The sequence below is a fragment of the Talpa occidentalis genome, unplaced genomic scaffold (genome assembly GCF_014898055.3).
Source record: "Talpa occidentalis isolate TD23 unplaced genomic scaffold, MPIMG_talOcc4v2.1 talOcc4.6, whole genome shotgun sequence".
NCBI classification, from domain to species: Eukaryota; Metazoa; Chordata; class Mammalia; order Eulipotyphla; family Talpidae; genus Talpa; species Talpa occidentalis.
In genome coordinates, this window is record NW_023604972.1 from 81742168 (window position 1) to 81756156 (window position 13989).

The following is a 13989-nucleotide window of genomic DNA, read 5'->3' on the forward strand; positions in this document are numbered from 1 at the left end:
TTCCCATTTGGGAAGCTGAAATGGAAGCTGTCATGTGAAGACAGATGCTTATTCTATACTTAAAAATTCTAAGAGTTCTCCTATTTTAAAAGGAAGGATGCTAATGTAATGATGCCACCAGATGCTGTTGCTACAACCACTGTAAAGTGTAAGGATAAAATAGCATAAGTTGGCTCTGTGGTTCTGGCATGTGAAGGTATCTGTCAGGTGGAAAGACTTGCTTTCCTAACACTCAGAAACTCACTATCTTTGCCAAGGCAGTTTCTTCATGGGAGTTGGGTGGATGGTGTTAGCTGGGTACAGGGGATTTGTTTTCCACCTCTACCACCTCAGCCAAAAGGACTGCTGCGGAAGGGAGGTAATATGACCTAATAGAGCATCTCAGGGCAGTCAGGGGAGCATGAAAGAAAAGAGGCATGTAGGTTGCTTATTTCTTAGTCCTTTTGGAAGTGTGGGGTAGGGGAAGGGACCGGGAAGGGCATCTTCAGCACTCATTTGCTCATCTTTTCAGGGATATTGATTGACTAGTTTTCTCTACAGCAGCTCTGCAAAGATCTGCCTGTGAGGATAGGGACATTCTGGATTTATTTTTTAATTATACAACAGCTGGGGTACAGGCCAGAGGTGCGGGAGGGTGAGAGGACTCACCAGAGACAGAGCGGGGAGCAGAACAGGCAGACGGACCGAAGTACACTGCTGAGGGGAGCAGCGGGTGCCACAGGAAAGGTCTGCCACGCCATGTGGGTATCTTTCCCAGCTGGCTGGGAATCGAACCCGCGCTGCAGAGGCTGCGGACAGCTTCACAGTGCTGCACCCAACCCGCTGCACCAACAGGGAAGCCCACATTCTGGAGTTTTAAAAAGCTAAACAGCAACTCTTATTTCTTAACTGCCTACCTTGACACCTTTTAATATGTACATCTCATTGTGTCTACATAACAGGAAAAGAGAGTGAGACATTGGCTTCCAGGAGCAATAACTGCCCTTGGGTGGGGTCCCCAAAGCCAGCATCACACCATGACCTTGCTAACTCCTCTTGGTCCCTAGCTCTTAATCCATGGCCCCTAACACTGGGGGACTGGAATGAAGCTCAGTATTTTGATGACTGGAAAAGAATTATTTTACTTGTACCTCCTCTGCAGATCTCTTTGTACTTTTATTTGGAAGAGATCCCTAAACATGTGCTTTGTTTTCAGTAGTTCTTTATTTGTCAGTGTGTTCTTAATCAAAGATAGATAGTTTGAAATCAGAAGTCATTCTGAATTTATGCAAGACTTTCAAGGGACAAATACTTGAATCATTTGCTTTCATTGCAGATATGATTTGTTTAGAACATATTTTAACCACCAATTTCTGAAGTAATAGGGAACTAATTCTGCAGAACTTTTGACTATGGAAAGGAAGTCAGTTGTTTTACTTCCCCTCTTATTTTGTGGTTTAATAACTTTAGCTTATTCATCTCACTTTTCTCTGATTCCTGTTTTAATCTCAGTTTTAAATATTCACCTTATTTAATCACTTTGTTGATTTTTATTTTTTAATGAGTGATAATATTCAAAACATTTTTAATAGTAATACTCTCTTTTCTCCATCAAACCACCCGTGCCCATATCCCACCTGCCTCCCTCTCCCATCCCCTCAAAAATTTTATACACAAAGATCAAGACTTACATTTTAGACTTCTTCATTGTTACATATCTTTATTTCTCTGAATATCGCAGCTTTCCAAATGATGCTAAAGAAAGGAAATCTCTTAGGTTTGGATAATAATGGGTAATTAACCAGGTGACTTTGGTATCTAGACAGTAGCATGTAACTGTACCAGTTTTTCCTTCACCAAGGTCCTGAGCCATTTCCCCGGCATGTTCCTACTCCCTTGCTTCTAGCCAGCCCTCGTGGCCAAAGGATGGACAAATAATAACTAGGAGCCACCTGCCTTGTCTTTTCTTTACAGGTTACTAGTATTGGAATCTACTGCTCCAACGGGAGACCTCACCCGCCCTCACCACATTGCATCAGTTGTTCCCAACCGATATCCTCGTTGGTTCACACTAAGCCACATAGAATCCCAGCAGTGTGAGCTGGCATCTACCATGTTAACTGCAGCCAAAGGTACTGGATTGGCCTGAACTTCATGATTATTTTGTTAATTTGCCTTTTTTTTTTTTTTTTTTTTTTTTTTTTTAAAATATAAGGGTTTTGCTTTCTATCAAATTCTCACTTGTGCTACTGTCAGGTTGTAAGAGAGCCTTTAGATGTAGCTTATGAGGCAAAACAGGTGCTACTCATTTGAGCCTCCCATTTTCCTCATTTAACTGCATCATTAAACTTGCTGTTGGCAGATTCAGGTTTAGTTAGCGTACCGTGTAAGTGGTGGTTGAGATTTCAGAAGCAGATTAAAAAGTTCGGGTACATTTTTGTTTTCCCTGAAATATTCACCAAGAATATATAAATAGGAACTGAGAGGTCATTACTGTATCATGTTGTTTCTGGTTCATATGGGCTTTTAGTCATCAAGGGTGTGTCTCAGTCTATCTCTTTTGTGGAGCGGAGATTCATATACATTGCAGTAACTATGGGACGCTTAGTAGTAACATCTGTGCCATCTGTGAACATTTCAGGTAAATTAACTTGTGTTTTATGTTTTGTTTCCTTTTTTCCTCCCTTTGTGTGTGTGTGTGTGGTTGTGTGACTTTTTGTTTGTTTTCTTTTCCTTTGATTTGGTTTGGTTTGGTTTTCCCTTGTTCATTACAGGCGATGTTCGGAGGCTGGAAACAGTATTAGAATCCATCCAGAAAAACATTCACTCCTCATCCCACATCTTCAAGCTTGCCCAAGATGCATTTAAAATAGCAACACTCATGGACAGTTTGCCAGACATCACTCTTTTGAAAGTGTCTCTGGAGCTGGGCCTGCAGGTACATGACTGGTGGTCTTTGCTGGGGCACCAAGGACTGCTAAATAAAGGCACCATCTTAGGGTTGTTTCTGTCTGCTGGATTGGATTTTTTAGTGCAGGTAAATGAGTCTTTAGGGCAAAAATATGTTCAGGAAGTATGTTCTTCAGATCTGTGGTCATTCCCTTCTGAACCAGACTGCTGCCTGAGGTGCAGGGTCTGTGCATTTAGAAGCGCTGTGTATGTCTTTCAATCAGAAAATCATTTCTGAATTACAGCCTTACATCACTTTTTTTTTAATGAAAGGAGACTTACTGCTAGTAAGAGACTTAAATAAAGCTACCTTGTAACACTAAAGGTTCAATTGTTAGGATTAATATTTTAGAGGAAGGTTGAATTTTTATCGATGCATGCATGTTCATAATAGAGGGACAGTTGTAGCTCTTTTTATATAACCCTGAGAAAACTAGGTAAAGATGAACGATTAGGCCAGTTTCAGCTTTCAAGCCAGCCTGCTTGGATATAATCACCAAGGATGTTTGAGTTAGTCATGCAGATAGACATTTGCTTTCTTTAAGTTTCTAGAAAGATTGCTATATAAACCAAGAATTGAAAAGTTCATGCTTCTATTTTTTTCTCTCAGGGAATCTCTCTTAATACTTTCTCTGTATTAAAAATTTTTTCTCCATTAAAAAACACAGTGAAATTGTATCCTCTAATTACCTAAATTAATGCCTGATTAGGGCATTCTAGGGCATAGATGAGTAATCTAGTTTTCAAGTTACAGGTTAGCCTTATAGTGATAGTTTATAGAATTGGATTACAGGAAAATGCTCATACTATATATAGATACTCCATAAGTATAGAAGATTGCATTTAAGGTATACAATGGCATTTTAAAAATTTCTTTTAAAAAACAAGGTTTTATTAATTGGTTTATTTTTGGTATCATTTGCCTCTTAAAGGTATGATGCAGAAAGAACCATTAATATGTGTTCTCTGGTTATTTGGAATTCTGGCAGATATTTTGGGGAAATGGCAGATTACTGAAAGCTTACTCATTGTTTCCTTCTTTCTAGGATCCTACAAGGTATCCCATAGTGCCTTTCCAAGCCTTCAGAAGCATTCTGTCCCTAAATGTTCTGACTCTTAAAAAATGGGGGAAGTAGGAGGAGATGGATAATTTTATCTTAGAATTTTGTACTAAAATGTGGAAAAGAAAATCTTAACCACTAATGATGCCAAAGATAACCGCAGGTTATCTTCATAATCATCAATAAGAGCAATCAGTGACTGAAGGAATAACTGAAATGATTATTTTAAAATATCTCTGCCAACTAGAGGGTTCCTAGACAGAATTAATTCACGAGACGCTTCAGGTATCTAGAACCATGCCTAATTTTGTAGGTGAGAAAAGTGGTTGATAGAGTGACTTGCCAGGATGCTGCATCTGGTCAGGAAGCCCAAACTTGCCTCCTGCTTCCCAAGCTGGGACAAGGTCAGCTCCAGGGAGCCATGGATAAATCCAAATTAATCTGCAGAGCTTTACTCAAAAATGGCTCTTCATCCTCCTGGTAGTTGGGATTGTGCCTAGTAGTATATACCTTGGAAGAGTTTTCTTTTTCTACTGATAATCTTCCAAAACATTTGTTATCCTGTCTTTATAGGTTATGCGAATGACACTGTCAACCTTAAATTGGCGACGGCGGGAGATGGTGAGGTGGCTGGTAACCTGTGCCACTGAAGTGGGTAGGTAGACTCTAGAGAGGGAACTTCCTCAGGTGCCTCATGCTCCATATAACTTGTCATTTACAGATACAGGAACATTTCACTCTTGATCTTTTTTTTTTAAGATTTATTTATTTATGTATATAAGAGCTGGGGTGCAGGCCAGAGGCTCAGGAGGTAAAGGATTTACCAGGGGCAGAGTGGGGAGCGGAACAGGCAGATGTACTGAAATGCACTGCTGAGGGGAGCAGTGGGCAAGGCAGGAGGGGTCTGCTGCGCCATGTGGGTCATCTCCCTGGTCAGGGATCCAACTGGTGCTGCAGTGGCTGTAGATAGCTTCATAGTGCTGTGACTTAACCCCTTGTGCCACCACGGTGGCCCCCTCACTCTTCATCTTGACTCCTCCAAGGCTTCTGCGCCTTCTGTCAACCTTTACAGGATTACCTTCCCTCCCAAGCCCATCTCCAACTCCCCAACCCTCACCTCCAGCCTTCTTACACACATAGTTCTTATTTCAAGCTATCACATTTGTGGACCTCAACCTCTTAATTTAAAATGGATTAAGTCATTGAATAAATATTTCTTCATTTTTTGTCACCCTTAATGTGCTTTTAGTAACTTTTTGTGATAATCAGGTTTATAATTTTACATTAATGGGTTCCCGAGTGAATCCTTGGTAGGTTGGAAACCACTTTTGAAACTTACCTGGAGACTGTGGGTCAGTGACTTGGTCCATTTTAATGAAAATAATAAAAGTTATCTAGTTGTGCTGAACTGTTTTCTTCTTCATCTGTGGGCTTATGGTATCCAGCAGAGAAATGACCACTGGGTATGGTTTAGGTGAGCTTTCAGATGTGTGAGAATTTGCAGCTAGTCATAAGAAGATCCCCCAGTTGGCCATAAGCTGCAATTTGTGAGACCCTTCAGCCAACTGCTTTCCCTCTGCTGCAGTAAATCTGTACTAAAGAAAGCTATACAGTCCCAGCAGGAGTGTGAACACAAACAAAATGGTGGCTGCTTAAAATAAATGGTGGCTTAACTGTCTTTGCATCAGAAAAAGATACATACCTCTTGCTGAGCAGACTGCTCCCTCAGGGTTTTTGATACTGACAGCTGATATTGTAAAATCATTCTTCTTATTACTTTTGTTAATTTGTAATGTTATGTAATGTTTGTTACTTTTGTTAATTTGTAATGTTAATTTGTAATTTTTATTTTTCATAAAAAGGAAATAGATCTCACTATAAATTTGTGTAGATAAAGTGTTGGTTTAATGAAGCAGTACAAAGATAATACAAGTTCAAGAACTGCACATGACTCCTCTACCCCTTTACCAAGATATACCTCATTTTTCTCTGAGATTTAGTACTTTCTCTTAAATCTCTCACAGTTAGGACTTTTCTACAGCTTCGGCGTATTGGGTCTTTGTGCTTAAAATGCTTATTTTAAGATCTGGTCAGCCATTTCCAACATGTGAGTCATCTGTAGGTCTGCTTCTGTTGACTTTTTTCTCTTGGTTATAGTATTACATTTTCCTTCTCTTTTATTTGTCTTAATTATTTTGTGCTGTGTACTTTAAGCTTACGCACAAGTGTAACACATAAAAACTTCCTATTTTGGTAAGGATTATAGTTTTTCTGACTCAGATTCTATAGTGGGTGACTGACAGGAGGCCCCAGTGAGTTCAAACTCATTAGCAAAAAGCCATTGTGTGAAATGGCAAGCAGAACAGTGCAAATACCAGCTACCGATTGGATTAGTTCTTTATTACGGAAGTTCATGTTCCTTTCGGGTATTTCACTGAATAACAATCCATAATATCCTTATTCTAAGAGGTTGCTCCAAGGCCTTGCTCATGTCCTATGATGGTTAGCAATGTAAGCATTGATTATAAACGTGGAAATAAGGCAACACCTCTGCACAACATCCTCGTCAGTAAAAGTGCTTCTTTGTGTTCCCTGTAGGTGTTTATGCCTTGGACAGCATCATGCAGAGCTGGTTTACGCTCTTCACTCCCACAGAGGCCACAAGTATAGTTGCCACCACGGTGATGTCCAACAGCACCATCGTCCGTCTGCATCTGGACTGCCACCAGCAGGAAAAGCTGGCCAGCAGTGCCCGGACACTTGCTTTGCAGTGCGCCATGAAGGACCCTCAGAACTGTGCCCTCTCCGCACTGACCCTGTGTGAAAAGGATCACATAGCTTTTGAGACGGCGTACCAAATTGTTCTCGACGCTGCTACGACCGGCATGAGCTACACCCAGCTCTTTACGATAGCACGGTACATGGAGCACCGTGGGTACCCCATGAGGGCCTACAAGCTGGCCACCCTGGCCATGACCCATCTCAACCTGAGCTACAATCAGGACACACACCCTGCCATTAACGACGTTTTGTGGGCCTGTGCGCTTAGCCACTCCCTCGGTAAAAATGAGCTTGCAGCTATAATACCTCTGGTGGTCAAGAGTGTCAAGTGTGCAACGGTACTGTCAGACATTTTGCGCAGATGCACTCTGACCACCCCTGGCATGGTGGGACTTCACGGGAGGAGGAACTCTGGTAAGCTCATGTCACTGGACAAAGCCCCCTTGAGGCAACTCTTGGATGCCACGATCGGGGCTTACATCAACACAACGCACTCTCGGCTCACACACATCAGTCCTCGGCACTATAGTGAGTTCATAGAGTTCCTCAGCAAGGCCCGAGAGACCTTCTTAATGGCGCATGATGGACACATTCAGTTTACACAGTTTATTGACAACCTGAAACAAATCTACAAAGGCAAAAAGAAACTGATGATGTTGGTTCGGGAGAGGTTTGGTTGATAGAACTTGTATGAATGGGGGTGGGGAGGGTGGGGATGGGAGGGATGGTTTGTTTTTACTTGAGCCTGCCTTTGTACCCTTTTTAACTTAAAGAACAGAGCCACACCGGTATTATATGTGTATAGTTCTATTGCGTTTGCAGACTAAATTGTCATGTTGTGAAAGTTTGTGTGTTTTTTCCTTTTTTCTTTCTTTTCTTTCTTTTTATTTTATTATGTATTTTTTAAATTTCTTTTTTTCCTTGGTTTTGTATGAGAGAGAGGTTAAAAAGGTTTGGTTTACACTGAGTATATGTTGTCAAGTGGCAAAAGTCCACATAGCTCTCCTGTTTTCTGTATACGTTCACAGCCTCAAAAAAAATAATTGAAATGGCTTTAAAAACCAAACAAAACACCTCCATCCTGTGATAAGTACCTCGAATGGATTCAGCTTTACTCCTTTGTAACTCATCTTTACATTTTCAGCATATTTAAACAAACCAACAAAATGAAATACTAATAGTTAAAAGGCTGACCCACGTGGCTTTGCAGTGCTGTTCGTCCAGAAGCATGGCACACAATGCTTGTGCATGTGGAAACTTAGCGACTGTCAACATACATTCTCAGGGATTTATCAAAAAAAATTAAAAAAAGAATGAGAGCATTTATTGTACTGTATATATATTATAGTATATGTCTGAATATTGAAATATAACATTAACTAATTTATAAAAAATATTCTATGTAATGCAAAATACTTGAAGCTGCAGTAGCTTGGTTTTAAACAAAAACAAAAACTGAGAGAAAACCTATCAGAAGGACTAAAAGTGCGCCTTGCTTCAGGGTTGGCTCAGGCGGTGAACTTCATACTGGGCATCTATGCAGAGCCACCTTTTGGATTGCATGGTTGGACTGAGATCTATTGGGAGAAATTATATATGTATATATAGGCATATAGCTTATGTATACGTATATATATGTATACACACAGACACAAGACACACACACACACACCACCGACAACCACTACACCACACATGCTTGTAACAGGCACTAGAATAAAGAGGGACAACAAAACACACAGCCAGAGCAGCAAGCCTTAGCATTAAGAATATACAGTATGCCGGAACTGGGGTTCGTGCCTCCTAGCCTAGGAAACTTAAAAGAAATATCCTTTTGACACAAAACGCAAAATGTTTTCCAAAACAATTGACATATGATACATTACGCCTTTGCAGTGAGCTAATAATAAGCTAACCTTTGTGCACAAATAACATTATATATATTATATATCTATTCTGCATAGGTATTTTGACTTTGTGCAGGACAGAAAGTTGTGTAGGTATGACTGTTCTACTTTTGTTTTCTTTCTTTTTTTTTTAAATATATTTTATTTTCTCTAGAATTACTCAAAACAAAAGCAGCCTTCTATCTTGCCTTGTCTTAATGCTTTAAAATAACCAAACTGGAGATCTAACTACCAAACTGTTCATTATATTATTAAATACCAACTTTGGTTACAGTATAGTGTCTTTACTTTAGCTGATGGTTCTGTAACCTTGTGCTTTTTAAGCAATTTTTATGTTTTGGTGCAAAAGTTGTCCAGTGTCTCTTGTTCCCTTTCATTAGAGAACATGCTAGAGGTATGTTTGTAGGTATTTTTGTTTAGAAGAACTATTTCATGCGCTCCATTTTATTTATTATAATAGGTAAAAAGAAAAAAAAAAGGTTGTACTTCATCACCCATGTAAACATGCTCATGAAGTTGAAAGTAATTAAGATTTGATACACTGATATCAATTTATTTATGTAACTAAATCACTGTTTTATAAACTTGTTAATGATCAACAATTTTTGTTTTGATTAAAATTAGTTTTTTGAAAGTTGATTCTGCCTCCTTTATGGTGTATCTCTCATTACACTTCAGTTTGGTTGGTCATTGTAGACCTGGGTGTTACATCTCTTAAGTGTTCAATACTATATTAGTGCATTTCTATAAATACATACATACTGGTTTTTAGGCTCTGGAGATATAATGAACAAAACTAGACAGTATTTATTTCTAGTGTGTATTTATTCAGTGTGTGAGAGGTATTTCGAATGTGGTTTATAAGGAAACTCCTTACAAAAGGGTAAGTGCAATCTATATATTATAAGCATCTGTCCCACCTCATCTCCATCGAAAACAAACAAAATGACATAAATAAGTTTTGGTTTTGTGTGTATTTTTAAAAAAATCATCAAACTTACCATCTTACATTTTTAAGTGTACTCTTTTTTTAATTTATTTTTAATTTATTTTTTAATATTTTATAAAATTCTTACATCATTTTTCATCTTTGCACAATGTATGCATTTTCATTTTGGTTATATCCCCATACAGTTGCACCCCCCCTTATTTTGACTCTAGTCCTTCCGCTCCCCGCTCCTCCCTCCCCCAAGTGTACTCTTTTTAATAGTAGTAATTATATCTACATTGTTATGAGACATTTCCAGGACTTCAACTTACAGAACTAAGCTCTATACATACCTATTAAACAAATTTTGCCCATTTCTCCCCTCCCCCTAATCTGGTAGCTTCCTTTCTACTTTACAGGAATTTGATTAGAGGCCACCTGTCAGTGGAATCATACAATATTTGTCCTTTTGTGACTGATTTCACTTACAGTAGTGTCCTTTAGCTGTAGCATATGACAGATGTCTATGTAGTATTTCATTGTATACATGTATCATAGTTTTATCTGTTCATCTGCTCTCGACATTTTGCTATTTTAAGTAATCTTACAATGAACATGGAAGAATGTGCATATCATCTCAATTATCTGTAATCTGCTTTCAATTCTTGTAAATATGTACCCAGAAATGATACAAATGTTTTATTAAGACCACAATTATCAGAATATTTTATCCTTTGAAGTATTCTTAAAATTTCTCTTTGACATCCAGTCTTAACAGTAGATACCAGTTGTCAAGAGGTTAAGTCAACAGGTAGAGGTTATAATAAGGGAGTCTGTGGTCACATTTCAAAATCCCACGAATGCCAAGTAGAAATAAAAATCCAAACTATAAAGTGATGTGACAGTAGTTCTTTTTTGCAAGTTTGCTCTCAGTTATTTGGAAGTTGATGCTATCTAAGGGTGAATATAAGTTCATGTGAGTCCATTAAAACACCAGGGTATTTCCTAATGAAGTAAACTGATAAAAAGTCAGTGACAGCAAAGAAGGATGAAAAGTGGCTTGCAGTGGCTCAGAGTCTGTTTTCATGGGTCATCTTTGCAGAGAGATCTTACAGTTACCATGGGCCTGTAGAGATGGAAACCAAGAATGATAGACAAATGAGCTGATGTTATTTTCCCATCCCATTGGAGCCCCAATGTGAGTGATCAGTAGATAAACTGATGCAATACCCACATGTTTTCTTACCTTCCAATGGGAAAAAGTCCAGCAAGTTAAAATTCAAATAATAGGAAGGAGAAATGGAAGAAGTGATAAGTTTAGATAATTCAAAGGCAAGAGAATTTGTTCCTAGTTGGGGTCTGGACTATGGAGTTCTGCATTTCATTCTGTTTGATTTGTGATTTCACTTGAGAATAGAGCTATAGTTTCAGGGTATCGGGGGATGAATGTTTCATGACAAATCAGTTGAATAAAAATTATTAGTTCCAGTCACTATAGTCATTATAATGGTTAAATGGCAGCTGTATCAGGAATTAACTAAATGGTCAGTGAGAAGGTAGGAAGATGTTGAGAAAGCCATCTGAGATTTAGTAAAGGAAATTCAACAGGTTAAACGTATGAAGAACTGTTTTTATACCCGTATGAAAATCCACCGCAAGCTGGATTGGATAAAGGGATTGAAATGTGAGATGTGTCAGAAAGAATCTGAATGGTTCTTTCACCAAACACCTTTGGTGTACTTACTACATGATAGCCATGGTTCTAGGCACCAAAGAGATAAAAAAAAATTGCCTGTGTTCATGTATTCTAGTGAAGGAAGAAGGTATAATAATTGGTGGTCTGTGTTATAAGGAAAAGCAGGGGAAGAGGTGCTCTTGACAGAACGGTCATGGAGGATTCCTGATTCGATGAAATATGAACAGATGCCTGGAGGGAGTAGGGGGAGTTACCGTACTAATAGCTGCCAGATGTCTGGAAGCAGAAGGAACAGCAGATACAAAGGCCCTGAGGTAGAAGTGTGCACATGTGTTTGCCCTGCTTGAAAACAGTAAATGAAAGGAACTCTGCCTGGGGCAGAATGAGATTGGGGGATGGTGAGGCAGACAGGGAGAGGGAGGAGGTAAGACTGAGTAAGGGAATTACATTGCCAAAAAAACCTTCGCTTTTGTTCCTATAAGGGCTTGTGCATCATGAAGACGTTATTTGAGTGATCCAAAGCAAGGAGAGGGTCACGCAATCTGACTTACAAGTGAGATGAGAAGCAGTTCACCGGCTGCCATGTGAAAGGGCAAGATGGACAAGTTAGGAGGCCATTAGGATAATCCAGACAAGAAACGGTGGCGCGTGGGCCCAGTGGGGTCCGAAGGCAGGCTGACAAGTGGTTAGTGTTTGCATATCTGGTCAGGTTGAGTCATTTACTGAAATGAGGTGTGGTGTGAATGAAAGAGAGTCACCAAAACTGACTTCACATTTTTAACGAACAACAGGAAGGAGTAAGTTGTCACTTTAAATAGAGAAGGTGCTGCAGGGAAGCAAGGGCTTTGCAGGGAGATCAGGGGTTCAGTTTTGACAATAGTAAATTTGAGAGGCCTATAAGTGGATCTTTAGAGTACAAGTTTCTTTGGAAGAAATAGCATGTCTTGATAAAAACCTGGGCATCTTCAGTTTTGAAACCTTATATAACATCATGAAACAGGGAGTGAATGAAGATAATTCGATCCCAAGTGAAATTCTGAAAGTGTTCATTTCCTAGTGGGCTTGCTGCTATGAAATAGACCTTTGCTAGTCCTTCCTCAACTTCCTGACCTCTAAGGTGACTTGTTGTAGCGCTCGGTCCTCTGGGTGCTTATCTTCTTGAGTTCTTAGTTATGACTTCATTCTCATAAAATAGCTTCTCCACAGATTAGAAAATCAACTAACTTCCGATTCTCACCTCTTCCTCCAGAGGACTAACTTATTCCCCTTCAGAAAATCCCTGGCATGGGCTGGGCCCTGACCTAGGGGGAGCGTCAGCACACACGTCGCCAGGCAGTGCTCTCATTGATTGAGTTATGGGTTTCCACAGAAGAGAGATTGATCTCCCAAGGGGCAAGCACCATTTCTGGTGTTTTCTATGCCAGCAGCAACAAGAGCCCGCTGACTGGCAGCCTGGTAAATATACAGCCTTACGAACACAACCACCTTTTGTCTTTTGGCAAAAACATTTTACACGTACTAACTGTTGGGGGGATCTTGGTAGCTAAAAAATTAAATAACTGAATAGCAGCCTCTATTCCTCTCCACTTGTTTTTTCTCTTTTCGGACTTTTAATTCTGGAGTTTTCAAACATAGAAAAGTCAACTAAGTGACAAATGTTACTTCCTAGATGCCCATGGAAGCTCTAAAATTTGAAGCGTGGTTGTTAATTCACTTTCTTGGCTCATGTGACCCTGGGAGGTGATGCCAAGTGCTCCTGCACAGGGAACCCAATTTAGAGCCCAAAAGGGAAGAAAACAGTCTCTCTTCACAACACAGCCAAGCTGAAAACATCATCCCACTCGAGCTAGGAAGACGTATCTAGAAGAAAAAGTAATCTGCTTTTTGAAAGATACCACCTTACTTCACTGTGTATGTTAACAAACAAACAAAATCCTTTAACTCTGACTGAAAGGGTGTGGAACCTTGTAACATAAAAATGTACAAAGGAGCTTTGCTTTTCCTTCATGGCAGGTTTTTAAAGGGGCTGCTGCCTTGGTGCTCGGAAGTAGGTAAAATCTGCTTCAGGACAGTTTGAACATTACTTCCATTTTCGAATAGTGCAATGTGACATACACAGCTTCTGGAGAGACGTGAGGGAGCAGGGCTAGCAATCTCTAGTCCTACCACAGCGCTTTGGTTATCATCACCAAAACAACAATCTTAGTAACATCGATGGCAAGCACATCCAGCACTCACTGTGCTCCAGGCACTGCTCTGTGTATTCATAGTAACTAATTTATCCTTCACAATGATCCCACAGGGCCGTGTATGTTACTGTTTTCCCCATTTGCCCATGAAGAAGCTGAGACATGGAGGGCTAGCTGGCCCAGGCCCTATCGCCAGCGACAGTCAAACCCAGGCAACTTGCTCTTAAGTCGACACAAGCCAGTGCGCTCCTACTGCTTCCCATGGAATCAATTATTGTGTTTCTTGGGCGTGTCAACATGTTCTTAGCGCTGAGAGGACCCAGGGAAATATAAGACAGGCTTCTGACAATCAAAAAAAAAAAGATAGAATTTCAGAATTGGTGAAGCGGGATGGGTGGAACTCTTCAATAGCCATCTTGAACAGTCACAATAGAGCAACATGATCAATTTTATCTTCATTTGAGGCCAAGAAATGCAATTTTATGTGAGCATGTGTGTG

At 39.8% G+C, this 13989-nt stretch overlaps 1 protein-coding gene across 3 annotated transcripts in view; it reads left to right on the top strand.

Annotated features, from left to right (window-relative positions):
* The window catches only part of ZSWIM6 (zinc finger SWIM-type containing 6), a 176275-nt gene extending 166996 nt beyond the window's left edge, over window positions 1-9279 (top strand). For 2 of the 3 annotated variants that reach the window (XM_037529512.2, XM_037529511.2), the window contains 4 exons: window positions 1954-2111; window positions 2754-2917; window positions 4563-4644; window positions 6588-7465. In XM_037529512.2, the coding sequence (XP_037385409.1) occupies window positions 1954-2111; window positions 2754-2917; window positions 4563-4644; window positions 6588-7450 (1267 nt within the window). In that variant the 3' untranslated portion in view covers window positions 7451-7465. Of the gene's footprint in view, window positions 1-1953; window positions 2112-2753; window positions 2918-4562; window positions 4645-6587 lie in introns of all 3 variants that reach the window. The other variant, XM_054688129.1, reaches the window with a different exon arrangement.
* Window positions 9280-13989: the final 4710 nt, after the last annotated feature.